The sequence below is a fragment of the Notechis scutatus genome, chromosome 1, assembly GCF_049901735.1.
Source record: "Notechis scutatus isolate UNSWTSFEM ecotype Mainland chromosome 1, rNotScu1.2, whole genome shotgun sequence".
NCBI classification, from domain to species: domain Eukaryota; kingdom Metazoa; phylum Chordata; class Lepidosauria; order Squamata; family Elapidae; genus Notechis; species Notechis scutatus.
In genome coordinates, this window is record NC_142009.1 from 110,246,214 (window position 1) to 110,261,736 (window position 15,523).

Sequence of the window (15,523 nt, forward strand, 5' to 3'; positions counted from 1 at the left end):
ACCCCTCAACAACTCGCATTTACAATGCCACATGGTCCAGTTTCTGCAAACCGTGTACCAAGTCTCAAATTGATCCCATCTCTCCATCTGTGGCTCAAATCCTAGAGTTCTTGCAAGAGGGACTTGATAAGGGATTATCACCTAATACGTTGAAAAGGCAGGTGGCGGCCTTGGCGTCAGTTCTCACTTGTGAAGGTCTACTATCTCTTTCCCATCATCCACGCATACGGAGTTTCCTTTGAGGAGCCACAAATTTACACCCTCCAGTGGTACACCATTATCCCACCTGGGACCTTAACAAGGTCCTCGTCGCACTCACTAAGGGCCCTTTCGAACCCTTGAAATCGTCAAGTCTCCAATTTCTGACGTATAAAGTAGTTTTCCTTGTAGCGATCACTTCTGCTCGTCGTATTTTGGAACTTGCAGCTTTGTCTATCAGACAAGATCTTTGTGTTTTCCATTCTGACAGGGTGGTCCTTCGTCCTGATCCTACATTTATTCCCAAAATTAACTTGGTTTTTCATAGGGCACAAGAGCTGATTTTTGCCCCAGACCATCCCAAGGGTTGGAACTACAATGGCATAGGCTTGATGTGAGGCGAGCATTGCGAATATATATTAACCGCATAGCAACTTTCAGAAAAACGGAAGCCTTATTTGTGTCGTTTCAGCCCAACACTCAGGGATACAAGATCTCATCTTCTACAATAGGCTGTTGGCTACGGGCTGTGATAGCAAAAACATATCAGACTCAATCACTGCAGGTGCCCAGGGGCATAACAGCTCATTCAACAAGTAGCACCACAACATCGGCAGCGTGGGCCACGCTGGCACCAATAACTGAAATTTGTCGAGCCGCAACCTGGGCCTCTCCATCGCCCTTCATTAGGCATTATAAAATAGATGTGTTTGCATCCACTGAGGCCTCCTTTGGCAGAAGAGTTCTGCAATGGGTCCACAGGGACCAGGAGGGGTTTCCAGGCCAGATGGAGTCCCTCCCGTAGGACAGGCCAAGCTTTGGTATGTCCCACTACTGGATGCTCTGAACAGCTCATGGGAGAAAGGGCATTGGTACTTACCTGACACGCCCATTCTCTTTGAGCTGTGAAGAGCATCCAGCCCCACCCTTTTTCCGTTTGGTGGGGTCCTGTTTCGGCCAACAAATTTGTTAGGACATTGAGGATGAGGGCGTTTATTTCTCTCGTCTTCACCAAAACTGGGGAACGCTGGGGAGAAGTCCAGTGGAGGAGGAGGAGCGTTCCACAAATTAAGCCAGCCTAGACATGCAGAGATTGAAGCACCTCACACTACTGGATGCTCTTCACAGCTCAAAGAGAACGGGCGTGTCAGGTAAGTACCAACGCCCTTTTTCTCTACTTTGAGAGGACAACAATCTGAAACCATCTATATAGTAGTAAAAGTATGTGTTCTGGCTTGTAGAATTCAACAGAATGTTCTAAAGGAATCTCTGTTCTCTGTTGTAATAGGATACTGCATTTTATGATACCACCACTGCATTTTAATGTGTTTTATTTGTATAAAATGAATGAAAGCTGTTCTTGCATACATAGTTACATGTTTTATAAAATTATTAAATAGCAAAGCACACAGAGTAGAATCTGTCGCAGTGTCCCATTGTCATGTGATTACTGTTTGCTTGGCTCACAGTTGGCTTCCAACAAGCCAAGTCAATGGAGAAGCTGGCAGTAAAACTGCAAGCTGCGATCATGTGATGTCCAGATATTATTTGCTTAACAACCACAGTGCAAATATGGCTGTAAGCCCATTTATGTTCATGTGATATCTCACTTAATGATTGCATTGCTTAGCAACAGAGTGCCAGTTCCAATTGTGGTCATTAAATAAGGATACCTGTACAGTGGGGATTTTTTTTTCACCTTCAAATCCCAGTTTTTCCATTTTTGTGAAGTATTCCCATGCCTAATAAAAATGTATTTACTATATAACTTTGTTTGTATGGTGGAATCCACAAGATGTGTATATTCATTTGCCATTTTCATTTTTTTCTGTTCTAAGATTTCCACAGTAAAAGAACCCTTCATTGACCTTTCACTTCCTATTATAGAGGAAAGGGTAAGAAAGTTCTTATTGAATAAAGCCTTCATTTTAATTGTCAGAAGTTTTCTTTGTGCCAATTGATATAAAGAACTCAGCCAATTTAGGATTAAATTATAGTTGGTGCCATATATCGCTTTAAATCTGGTTTAGTTTTGATTTAGACTAGATTACTGTATAAACGCAGCTATTATGATTTTTAATTATTGGTAGGTATGAAAATCAATTCTAATTAAATAATATCTTAGATAATTTGCTACGCCCTAGTAACCCATGTTGATTTTTCTAGACTTCAAAACCTGTTTGTTTTGGAAGGACAAGCAAAGGTAAACAGATACAAGGAGCAGATACTGGTCGATTCAGCTGTTCTTCCATATCTGCTCTGACTAATCAGCAATCAAAATTATCTAGAAAGTGTTCATTAACAAAGGATAAGGTAAGAATAAGCCAGCATGGACAATTGTAACATGAATTCAAATGTTCCTCACATAAATTTCATTGTTCTTTTTAAAAACCCTGATCACATATTTTTAACTTCCAATTTTAGGTCACAAGTGTTTGAATGTACTTTAATCACTTTTTTTCAGAAAACTTAGTACTGCATTGATTAATTGAAAGATTTTAATAAAATAAATGATTGTGACTGAAATATATATAAGATTGTATATAAGTATGGAGAGGCTGAAGACACCTTAAAATGATAGATTTAAAATATACTACTTGAAGGCAAACATTCAAATTTGATTTGGAAACTTTGGTGAAAAATGATTTCTTAAATAATATCATTTAAAATCTTTTGAAAAGAACTTCAATAAATTCAAAAGCAATTTGTCTATTATTACCAAATTTTATTTTCCATGTTCAGGAATATTAGTTATAAATGGCAGCAACAATTATAAACATATGAGATTGGCAAATTCTAATAAGTTCAAGAGGCTTTATCAATTTAAAATAATGTATTAATTTAAAATATTTACTCAAAGACTAAAACTAAATAGTTTTTGTATGTGTGTAAATGCCTTGTGTAAATTTCTGTCACCTCATAATTATGTAGATTTCCTTTTATTTGGATAGTTTCTTATTCAGGCTTCTTGATCCCTTCAAATATTTAACAGTTTTACAAAATTTTTGTAAGATAAAATTTCAGTTGGACATCAGTGAATAAAAACTAGCTTGAATATGAGAAAAAGTCAGCCAGTCTTTTATTATGGTCAATGACCAGAATTCCACTTACCAGAAAATAAATTAAAACATGTGAAATGTAAAAATAAATGAAAACAAACAATAACTTAAATAATCAGTATGTTTAGTTACCACAGATTTTACAAATAATAAAACAAAAATTGGCTGAAGAGACCAAATCATATTGACTTGCTAACAATTATATCTAATCTAAATCTGAATAGCAAAAGTTAGAATATTTTGGACATATGATGCAAGACCCAGAAAAATACGGCATACTTCATTTAATCCTCCAGGGAAAGATTGAAGGCAAACAAGGAGAAGAAGAACATCAATGCTTCAAAATCTAAGGGGTTGGTTTGGACAAAACTCAACAGCACTTTTTTGTGTGGCTGTTGATAAAAATAGGATTTGCCAACATGATCGCCAACAACCAATGAGGGATATGGCACAACAACAACAACAAGAAGATAAATCTGAATGAGCCAGAAATTTAATTAATGCACAATATAAAATAGAGCTATGCATTTTTATAAAATGGGTAGGATTTCAAGTTTTCCAAGAACAGAGAGCAAATGCCCAAGTTCTTCTTCCCAACCACTTGGTAACATCCTTGCTTAGACTACCAGGCTGAACTCCAAAATCTAACCATATAGTAGAGCCAGTTTGTACATATACTTACATATTTATGCATGTATAAAGAAAGTAAGATTGTGTTTGCATCAATGGGATTTGAATAATGTGTGTTTTTTTCTTTTTCCTTTAATACTTTGATGATGACATGGCAACTGGCAGAACCAGGTAAACCATGAAAGACGACTTGCCAACAAATCTGGTGAAGAAGAAACAAGCCCTTTTATTCTGCCTGGAAAAATCAGAAACTCTACAATAGAAGACAGAGCCAATACGTCATGCACAAGAGACAGCGGTGCTATTTTGGACTCTCCAGGAAATGGAAGTCAGACTGAAGGCAGTGAGAAAGAAGTCAGCCATTCTGAAAGTAGCATTGATGCTGATAGTGAGGCTTCTGAAAGTGAAAGCGCTTCTAAGCAAATTACGGCCAATAAAACTTGTCCCTCCCCTGATTTATGCACAGATGGACACAGACACTTACCTCCAAATACTAAAACACAATATAGCAAATCAAACAATAGCAGTATGGAGGCACTTACTAGTGCCTTGTCGAAATTTCACTTTGGAAACACAGCCATTGAGAGTGAAGGGCCTCTCAACACTCTTTCAAGCATGCCGAAGAACACTGCCTTTTCAACAGAGATGCAAAACCCTCAAAATGCTTTCCAGACTCTTTCTCAGAGTTACATAACAAGTTCTAAGGAATGTTCGGTTCAATCATGCCTGTATCAGTTTACCTCCGTGGAGCTGCTAATGGGAAACAATAAGCTGCTGTGTGAAAACTGTACAGATCAGAAGCACAAACGCCAGAAAAAAGCAAATTCCACAGGTAGCTGGTAATAAAAAATCTTTCTGATTCAAGGACATGCTAATTCAAGAGTGGTATTTATGTGTTTTGGAAATCAGCGCCCTTCCCATATTCTATACTGTCTGCTTTATTCAAAGGCCTTGTGTAAATTTCCCCAAGAAGTTAACTGTTCATTGATTCTTTGCAGGTAAGATTGTTCAGGTTCATTGCTGGCTTGGATGTCACTTTGAACCAAGAGTGTCCAGTACCATCCTTTTGGAGACAGCTTTGTAGTTTATCTTCTGAAGAATAAGGGAATATTCTTGAATCTGTTGGAGCCAGTTGGATCTCTTCTCAAATTGGCTTTGAGGGTCCTGTAAAAAGCCCTCCTGCCAACGATCAGATTGTTGTTTCCTTCTTGCAGCTAGAAGGAAAGAGTGAGGCTGTTGCTTAAAGAGGTGTAGTTTGGTCAGTTTTAATAACTGTTGGGTGATATCCAGTATTCCACACTCAGCTAAGCTGATGGGGAAGTAGTGGTAGTACACTTTTGAAGGTTTTTTAAAAAACAGAATGGATATCTTGATCATTCTGAGTTTGGGTTTAGCCATGGAGTTGCCCTTTGGTTGGCCTCTACATACTGAATGACAAGGAAAGCCCTTGTTAATGCTACTGGTTCTTTCAGAAGCTTGTGTTATTATTGACCACCAGGATATATTATTAGAACATCAGTTTCTATCTCTATCATCTCTGTCTCTATTTCTCTGTCTCTGTACTCTGCCTTATAAATAATGTATTTTTCATGTATTTTCAAAACATTTCCCCTATAAATGGTGTGCATTTTTTTATAGATAAGAAGACAGAAGGTGTCTATACAAATGCTAGGAAGCAGCTCCTGATTTCATTGGTTCCTGCTGTTCTGATCCTCCATCTGAAAAGATTTCATCAGGTAATGCCTTGAAACAGATGGTTTCTTTTCTCCCTAAAAGTTAATACCGACAGAGAGGAATTTTTATTAGAGCTACAGTAAATATTTGGTTCATTTTCAGAAGTTGTCTAGAAGTGGTAGAAGATTTGCAAAAACAAAGTGGTCTTCGTTGTTTTTTAATCTGTAAAACCCCCTTTTCTTATTCTAAGTATCTGTTGTTAGCTCAGCACATTCTAAGGTTAAGGTAACAGACTAGAAAAAGGGAATCTGAGTTGTAGTCATGTATACACACATGCACACACACAGAGAGACAGACACACAGTATATATGACTACAATTCACAGTCTTTTTCTATATCTATAGGTTATATTTAGAATTTGTTGTTTTTCCAATACTTTTGCAAAGTAATACAGTATATCTGTTAAAAGAAAAAAAATGGGTCAAGTTTTTTTTTTTTAAAAAAAACAAGTTTTATTAATTTTCAAAACACACAAGTCATCATTATCCATTACATATTTAAACCTTTTTACATTATAAATTTAACAAGTCAGATGAACTATAATTCTGTTTTAAACCATTTCCATATAAACATACAAAAACCTCTTATCCAATTTCTCTTTATTTCTCTTTACTCTTATTCAATTTTATTATTATTATTTCATCTATTTCTTTCTGACTTAATTACCATTATTCTCATTCTATATTTCTGCAAGGTTTTATTAATTCTCCCCCCCCAAAAAAAAAAAACACATATATACACAACACACAAAACATAAAAAAAATCTTTTTGGAAAGTAACTTGGACCCAGGTATCTCTCTCTTCATGGACTTCAACTGTATTCATGCTCATCTTACATATCATTACTTATTTTATTTACCATTCTAAGTCTTCTATATTAACTTCTCCACATATTTCACTCTTCTTAATTCTATCTTAATTAATCATCTTAATTTGAGTCATTATATTTGTATATTTTGTCCATTCTTTATTGTACCTTTGTCTCATTCCTTATAAAAAAAAAAGAAATTTCTCCTGAAATCACTAATCAGAGTATGATGCCTTTCTATCTCCCCACTAAATTAATCAAGTTAATCTTTAAAATACCACCCAATACCCAATCCGATTTTGCTTGGTACATTCTATCTGAATAATACATCCAGAATAATTAAATACATAGTTAAACAATAGATCTAAATATTAAAAACAAATACTATAATAAAAATTTTATAATAACATCAATACCATAATCTTATTAAACTCTTTAATTAAAACTCAATATTCTAAACCTCCCCTCATATTACTAAATTTTAAAACCAATCATTATTAACATTTCAACATTTTAATCTCTTATCAACTCTTAAGCCATTTAAGTTTTCTATTTCTAATACAATACTATAATATCATCTTATGTACCTTGCAAAATCTCTTTGAAGAAATTATACTTTATCCTTTATCCCTAAAAAAGATTCCTTTTTTCCCATTTAATTTCAAAACTTTGTAGCTTTTCTCCACCTTTTCCCTTTCTTTCTTCTCCCAACAAACCTTTCTACCCCCCCTTCTTCTAGCCTCTGCCTTACTGGCTTCCCTTCTCTGTCGTATTCCTTTTCCCTTTTGTTTACTATCCTTATATTGATTTTGCACCTTATTTTTCCCTTTCTTAAATGTTTTTTTAATTCTTAAGTCCTTTATTTCTCTTCCTTTCCCTCTTCCTTCTTTCTTGGTCGAGTTCTGAGATTTATTAAAGATGGCTTCCTCTCCTTCTTCTTCTTCTGCTGTCTTCATCTGTTGTAATGTTTGTTGATAGTTAATAAGCGCCATTTCTAAAAAAAGGAAGGCTTCTTTCAAACCAGCTTTACCATTTTTTTTTGCTTGTTCATAATCTTTTCTCAGTTCCTCAATAGAAAGAGCCATTATAAATCTTTTCTTTTCTTTTCCCCTTCTTTCTTCTTACAACAACCAGAATATTCCAAAGAAAAGATAAAACAGTCCCAAAGTTATCAATCAATCCAAACCAAGGCAGAGTTCTCACTTTCTCCTCCTAGGGTAGTATCAATCAGAGAAAAAGAAAGTCCAAATCTGTTTCTTAAAATCTTATTGCAATATATTTTAGTCTTTCAATCCTTAAGGCATCTCCTCCAACAAAGTCTTAGCATACAAATATATATTTTTTTTTAGTCCTCTTTTCCCACTCATCGCTCAAAGCCAGTTTTCACCTAAAAAAAATAGGTTTCTTAATATTCACTTTTTATTCCGTAGGAAAAGAGGGTAAGCTTTCCCTTCAGCACCATCAAACTGCCGCTTTTTCCCTCTTCTCGAAGGTATCATTCAGAAAGTCATACTTTTCAGGAATTTTAGATGTCTTAGAGTCCTAGGAACCAAGAAAAACTTTCTCCTATCGAACACTTTCTCCACTTCCTCCTGCGCATTCTTACCCGGCTGCCAGCTTCTTTGTGGCGGCCATTATGGACCGCCGCTGCACCGTCCTGGGAAAAGGGGGTTCTGCCGGCCGGGAGGGGTCTGCAACACCCCAAACCCCTCTCCGGATCCCCTACCTTCAGCTGCCCCTGCAGGGCAGCCTAGCTCCGTACCCGTCCGGATCGGAGCCCCAAAAACGGCTAGCGCGGCAGGGATCGCGCAGCTTCGCAAATCCCTACCGCTCGCGAAGCCGACAAACCGGAAGTTTTCAAAAATGGGTCAAGTTTTGTTTTAACACTATTTGATTCCTAGCTTAATAACATGCTTCAAATATAGCATGACATTCAGGTTCAGGTTTTGCTCTTGATTCCTACATATTCTATGTTTAATTTTTCCTCGACTGGAGTGATACAAGGCAAGGTGATATTTTAGGTTGTATATTGTAGCTCTATATAAGATCATTTGTTTTGTAGATCGCTCATAGTAGCTACTAATTTATTTATTTCAAATTTCAAAACATTTCAAATATTTATGCATTAAATTCAAATTCTACAAATTTCTTTTTAAGGCTGGCATGAGCGTACGCAAAGTAAATCGACATGTAGATTTTCCACTTGTTTTGGACTTGGCTCCGTTTTGTTCTGCCTTTTGCAAGGTAAGACATAAAAGCATAATGTAAGTTGCATTTGAAGCAAAATTGGTGATGTTTCAGTTGAAAATTGAAGACACTTTCTTCTTACAGATGTCAAACATTTTTAGTCAAACATTTCAGTCAGATTCTTGTACAACACAAGATCATTCTGTTAAACCAAGCTTTAGTAATAGCTGAAAATACCCTTTGCTACCTGAAATTAGAAAAAACTGACTGTCTTCTTTTAATAAAATTGCATTTATTTAACATCTATCAAACAGTTGGTCAGTTGTAGTTTCTACAATTTGCTGGGTTAGACTTAGGGCTAATTATTAACAATGCATTTAAAAGAGAAAGAGACAAATAAGCCAAATTAAAATATAAGAAAAACTGTTAGTTAGCCAGTGCATCAGAATTACAAAAACCCATACTGAAAGTATTACAAAGTCCATACTCCATGGCCCTCACTTCTTTCCTTCCTTTCCTAGAATGTGACTGATGGCGGGAAGGTCCTCTATGCGCTTTATGGGATAGTAGAGCATAATGGCTCCATGCGGGGAGGTCATTATGCGGCTTATGTAAAAATCCGATCATCGCCCAAAAAACATTTGGAGCACAACTCTAGCAATAAAAACATTCAAGGTAGGTATCTAAATAAAACTCTGTGATTAGATGGAGGGGAAAAAACCCCCCACCTGTGCTGTGTATGCAAGTAATCCTGAACTTACGATCCCAATTGGGATCAGAATTTCTATTGCTAAGCAAGGCAGTTCTTAAGTGAGTGGGACCCAATTTTATGACCTATTGTGCTCCAGTTAAGTGAATCGTGGTCGTTAAGCGAATCTGACTTCTTGCATTGACTTCGCTTGTTGGAAGCCAGCTAGGAAAGTTGGAAATAGCGATCACATGACTCCAGGACATGACAACCGTCATAAATGCATGTTGGTTGACAAGTGCCTGAATTTTGGTTAGGTGACCAACGTATGCTGCTATGGCCATAAGTGCAAGGACTGCTTCTACTTATTATTTTCAGTGCCATGTTCAGTAATTCTGAATGGTCATCCAATGAATGGTTGTATGTCAAGGATTACCTGTGTGAGTGTGTGTGTGTGTGTGTGTGTGTGTGTGCGCGTGTGTATAAACATCACTCTGCTTTAAAAGTTCATGAAAAACATACAGCTAAGCGTTCTTTATGACATCAAGCCCATTTTTTCCCAATGAAAGAAGGACCAAGACATAATCTTTATTATATTTTCATTTGTGTAGTGCTCCCCCCCAAAAAAATGTTACAAATGCTAATAATTGCAGAAAACTGTTTCCTTTACATTACATGGGTTGTATCAGTTAAAATGATTTTAATTTTGGCATGAGGTGGAGAGGCCCATATATTAGAAAAATGTACTTTTTTTTAATAATCTGGATTTGGTATACAATATCATTTTTCCCTCAGCCTTGAAGCTATTGCCTCCTTGCTCAAGCAGAGAATGATAGAAGTAGCCTCATTATTACAAAAACCACTTTAGTCTCTTTCAAATACTCTTGCTTGTTCCAATCCACAATTTGGGTATTTCTACTGTAAGTGGCTTCCTTGTTTCATAAGATCTTTCTCAAGGAACTCTCACAACTTTCATTAAAGCTTTCAAAAGAGCAGAGCCAAGATCCTAATAACAAAGTTGTAAATGTTTTAGACTGAGATACTTGCATTTGAGTCCTAATCGTTTGCTTAGCTTGATTGTACCTTCTCTTATTTGTTGATTACAGCTAATGAATACTGATGTGTGTGTTTGTTTGCATTGCAGGTTTAAAAGAAACTCCAGGATCAGCTGTAGGACAATGGGTTTATGTCAGTGATACCTATGTACAAGCAGTCCCAGAATCAAGAGTATTAAATTCACAAGCCTATTTGCTTTTCTATGAAAGAATTCTGTAGCCATGTTCTGTATGGAAAACAGAGAAGCAATTGGTGTTATTTAACTTGTTTAAGTGCACAGAAAATTACAGTATATGTAAATATTGTGCCTTTATCTGTTCTTCTTTAATAGAAAATATACCCTGGTTTCAGACTCTGTACATCATGGCTTGGATACAGAACAGCTTACACATGCATTGTTTCCCCTTTTTTTCATGCATACAAAAATACAGTAGAGTGGCTAACATTGTTGTTCAGTTGCTGTTTTAAAAGAACCCATATCCATCATATGCTTTTATGAAGAGTTGAGGACACAGACTGCATTGAAATGGAAATTAATTAAAAAAATCATATGTAATTGCAAGGACATGGGTGTGTATGTGTGTGTTTCTGAATCCAAGCAGACATTGATTTTGAACTCCTAAGCTGTAATGTGAAATAATACATAAAACGAAATAGTAATGTTTCAATATGGGCCAGTTAAAATCATGTGCTTTTTCAAAAGTGAATTGCCGGAACAATCTTGATAAGACTGACAACCTGATTTTTCCTCTGTGAAGAAAAAGCTGTTTATGGACACCAAAGCATGTTTTTGTAAAATATTTGGCACTCGATTATTCTTGAAAGGAAAAATTCGTATAAAATTAATATGTTCCACAAATGGAAAGTAGTTTTGTTTCAGAAAACCGGTTCATTCTACAAAACTAGAATACTATATTGTGTGTTCTAAGGGAATGAGGGAGTGCATCTAGCCCTGATTTTATTCCGGGATGCTTTTCTTTATTTGAATATGCCTTGAAATCTGATGATGTTATAGATGAAAACTCTATTAGAAAGCAAGCTGAACAGACATCTTCCTGTGATGTGCTGGCTTTCAAATTTAGTGAACCCCCAAACCACCTCTGAATCCACCTTACTTGCACTGTGAAGCTGGATCAAGCCATACCTTTTCAGAACAATTGGATATTCTCCATATAAATATATTGACAAATAAATGCATGTTCTAGAGAACAATTACTTTCTCTGAACATTGAAAAACAATGTTATGCAGAACAGTCTCAGAAGCACAAGTATGTGTACTGTACATACGTTTTTACTATTTAATGCATGCTGTTGTGGCCCTGTTTTTATAATAATGTTAAATAGGTCAAGAAGAGAATTAAACTAGGAACTCCAACAAGGAAAAGTTAATTTAACTTTACCCAATCATATTGTGGGGATATATAAAGACTTATCTACTTAATACTTGAGAAGAAAAAGACCAAAAGAAAAAGAGTAAATAAAAAAAGCAAGCTTCTCAATGACAGAACTAATTTTTAAGGCTCAAGGACACATTATGTACCAAACACTGTTTAGCGGCATGGTTCAAGCCAGCCTATTCCCTGGGGAAGAGGCTAATGATATAATGATATTTGGATAAAATTCCTGATGTACTATATATTTCCTGGAGAAAGTATATGGGACACTGTATTATATAAATGGTTATTTGTGACCTGGTTAGGGTGATTGTGTTAGGGTGTCCAAATGTATGTGATTTAAGATGACTTAAATAGAATTAGCTTTCAGGTCTTTGTTGGGAATATCAATACACTGTTTTATTTTTATATATTGAGTAACTGTACAATTAGCTTCACATTAAGTGTGGCTTTTAATGTGTAAAATATGACTGTATGGTTTAGAATTTGGTTATAAGTTTTGTAACTATGCCACTTGGTACAGACATAAGGTTTGTGTCCATATTGAAGAGGATTGATGACAGTCACCTGAACTGTGGTGGCGCAGTGGTTAGAATGCAGTACTGCAGGCTAACTCACTGCTCATTGCCAGGAGTTTGATCCTGACTGGCTCAAGGTTGTCTCAGCCTTCCATCCTTCCGAGATTGGCAAAATGAGGACCCAGATTGTTGGGAGCAATATGCTGACACTATAAACCACTTAGAAAGGGCTGTAAAGCACTGTGAAGCGGTATATAAGTCTAAGTGCTATTGCTAGTCATCCCATCATCCTCCAAAACCCTTTTTGAGAGTAGAGGACTCTGTTGAACAGTAAGTATTATTTTACAAATGAAAAATAGTAAAAATTTAGTAGAAGTAACTTCTGCTAGTGGGAGTACGGAATATGTCTCTACTTATTTTGGGAGAGGAGGTGCTTTCAAATTCTTGTACATTTAATGCAGCAGGCTTGTTGAACTTATGGCTGCTAAAATAAAAAAATCTGCATTTGTCAGTTCTAGATCCAGTGTTATGAATCAGAGATAACTATTATAGAATAGTGTTTTATTTTCTGTTTGTTTTTAAGCAGTATGAGGGGGCAAAATGTTATGAGTGTTATCCTGCTGAATTTCTCAATGTTCTTCAGCACCATTGACTATGGTATACTAAACCCGCTGTAAGGATTGGAAATAGAGGGCACTGTTCCTCAGGGAATCTCCTGGTTTCACTCAGTGATGGTCGGGGAAGAGATGGAGCCCTTGCCCATTTCATTATAGTGTCCCGGAGCTTGTTCCTCTCCCCATTACTATTTAACAGCCATATGAAGTCACTGGGAGAGATCATTGCCAGCATGGGATGAAATATCACCAATTTGCTGTATAAGATACATGCTCTTCTTAGCTGGTTAGGGGGTCCTGGTAGGTAATATGTAGCTGGATTCAGCTAGAGGTAAATGCCTCTCTATAAGTGGTGATTCTATTTGCCTGAAAAAGTCATTGCTTGGACCCAGCTGTGTGGACAATTTTAATCCAGTATCCAACCTTCTATTTTTAAAAAGGTTATTGAAAAAAACATGGCAGACCTGCAGTTTCAAAAAATTCTGGAGGATGCAGATTATCTGGTCCTGTTGGAGTTAAGAATTGTAGTCACCCATTCCTTGTCATCTTGGAGCTAAAGCACTACAGTGCACTCCACATGGAACTATCCTTAAAGTCCCTGTTGAAACTTCAGCTTTTGCAGAATGCAGCAACCCACATTGAATTGAATTCTTCATTGTCATTGTACGTTTATACACAGTATACATATAACAAAATTCACATAACAAGAGACCAGACTCAACATGCACACACGCACACATAGTTTATTCACATAACAAAACTACCATCCAATAATATCTGGGAAAGGCTTACCAAGGGACCTGTCAGTGAAGGAAACCCTTCTTATGTAAACCTGTTTCGGGGCACAGTGCTATGAACTGGAATTGGGAAATGAAAACAATTCATTCTGGTGGTCAGATAATTTATTTTAGAGTTCCGCTCAAGCACTGCTTGGCACAAGGCCCGTTAAATTTGTCTGTCTCAGGCACCTGATAATCTCTACAGGTTTAAAAGAAGCTTGGATTGGGTTCATCTGAGGCCTTTGTTGCTATCTGGAATGAAAGAGCAGCCAAGGACTTTAATAAAATTGTGCTTGTGTGACCTCTGTAGATCCCACAGAGCCATTGATGGAAAACAAGTGAATCAGTTTTAACACAGATAAGACTACCTCATGGTTATAGAACAGCAAAATGTAGTTTTTCTATTCTGATTCCATCTGGAGATAGACATTAGAGTAACACAATCCCTCTTGGGAAGTAGAGAATGGAGGAAGATCTACAGGGCTGCCATAAAAACTAATCTAGGTGTCTGTTGGATAAAATCATTCAGATTTGCTGTGGATGTCTCTTGGAGGTGACTGACATAGCTATCCGGGATGATAACTGTTAGTCCCAAGAAAATGGAAGTTTGAGGGAAATTGATTAGCTTGTAGTTACAGGGGGCTATGGATGAAATGGATTATCTGGATAGCATTGATTGTAGTTATAGAAGGCCTGTGGTAGGATTGGGATGAGGTGGTACAATCCATCCTGGCCTTCCTTGATTTCTCATCCATCTTTGATACAATCACTATATACCTCTGGACTAGTTCTACAGATTAGGAATGGGAGGCATGGTGTAGTGGTTTTCCTTTCTTCCAGGGCATTTCCAGTTAGTGCTGGTAGATAAAGGAGAAAATGTGTTCCAAGCATCTATTCTGTGGGGTTTCTCAGGCCCCTACAGTTTCTGAACTACTATTGAATACCTACACAAACTCTCCAGGTGAAGTCATCCATCTGCATTAACCCCCTGGCAGGATTATACTGTATATTAGATTAACCTTGAAAAACCATGTAGAAGCTGCAATTGATCTGAAATACAGTAGTCAGTAGTTATGAAAGCACTTTGGTGCACCCATGTAGCAGCACTTTACTAGTAGCAGTGGTGGGATTAAATTTTTTTTACTACTGGTTCTGGAGTGTGGCTTGGTGGGCATGGCGGGGGAAGGATACTGTAAAATCTCCAGACAGAGATAGTATTTGCTGGTTCTATGAACTACTCAAAATTTCCGCTACCGGTTCTCCAGAACTGGTCAGAACCTGCTGAATATCACCTCTGACTAGTAGCTTATAAGCTTCCATATGTAATTCAAAGTGCTGGTTGCCGTTTAAAAAGCTGCTTGTAGTACAATGCCAAATTATTACAGGACAACTTTTCTCCAATTATTTCTCTTCGTCCTGGCAGAGGGGCATGCTCTGGGTCCATTCCATGAAACAGCATCACCTAGTGGCATCCAGGAAATGTGCTAAAATTCGGACGACCAGACGATGGCAACAAAAACGTGTCTCTCTGCTGCTATATAACGGATGTACAGGTTCTTGCTGCCGGTATTTAACTCTTTTTAAAAGCGCGGAAGACTGTAGTCCAGATCGGAATCAAACAAGCAAGCGAAATTTCGAAGGTACCGGCTGAACCGCTGAAGCATTATGCATACGTCAATAAGCGGCTCCACGTCCTCGATAAAAATGGCGCGCACAGAACACTTTCAGCCAGGCGCTTGCGCGAAACTTTCGCTTGTTGGCGAACAAAAAAATTAGTTATCATAAAACTGTCAATTGAAAAAGACTTTTCTTTCTAACCCTTGGAGATTCTAGAGCCATGACCGAGTAAGTTTCCCAG

At 37.1% G+C, this 15,523-nt stretch overlaps 1 protein-coding gene across 1 annotated transcript in view; it reads left to right on the forward strand.

The window, feature by feature from the left end:
• Positions 1 to 11,219, forward strand: part of USP45 (ubiquitin specific peptidase 45) — a 79,797-nt gene extending 68,578 nt beyond the window's left edge. Inside the window, exons 12-18 of the mRNA XM_087942966.1 lie at positions 2,037 to 2,093; positions 2,365 to 2,511; positions 4,053 to 4,719; positions 5,526 to 5,623; positions 8,587 to 8,673; positions 9,138 to 9,291; positions 10,449 to 11,219. Coding sequence (XP_087799092.1) covers positions 2,037 to 2,093; positions 2,365 to 2,511; positions 4,053 to 4,719; positions 5,526 to 5,623; positions 8,587 to 8,673; positions 9,138 to 9,291; positions 10,449 to 10,579 — 1,341 coding nt within the window. The 3' untranslated portion in view covers positions 10,580 to 11,219. The remainder of the gene's footprint in view (positions 1 to 2,036; positions 2,094 to 2,364; positions 2,512 to 4,052; positions 4,720 to 5,525; positions 5,624 to 8,586; positions 8,674 to 9,137; positions 9,292 to 10,448) is intronic.
• Positions 11,220 to 15,523: the final 4,304 nt, after the last annotated feature.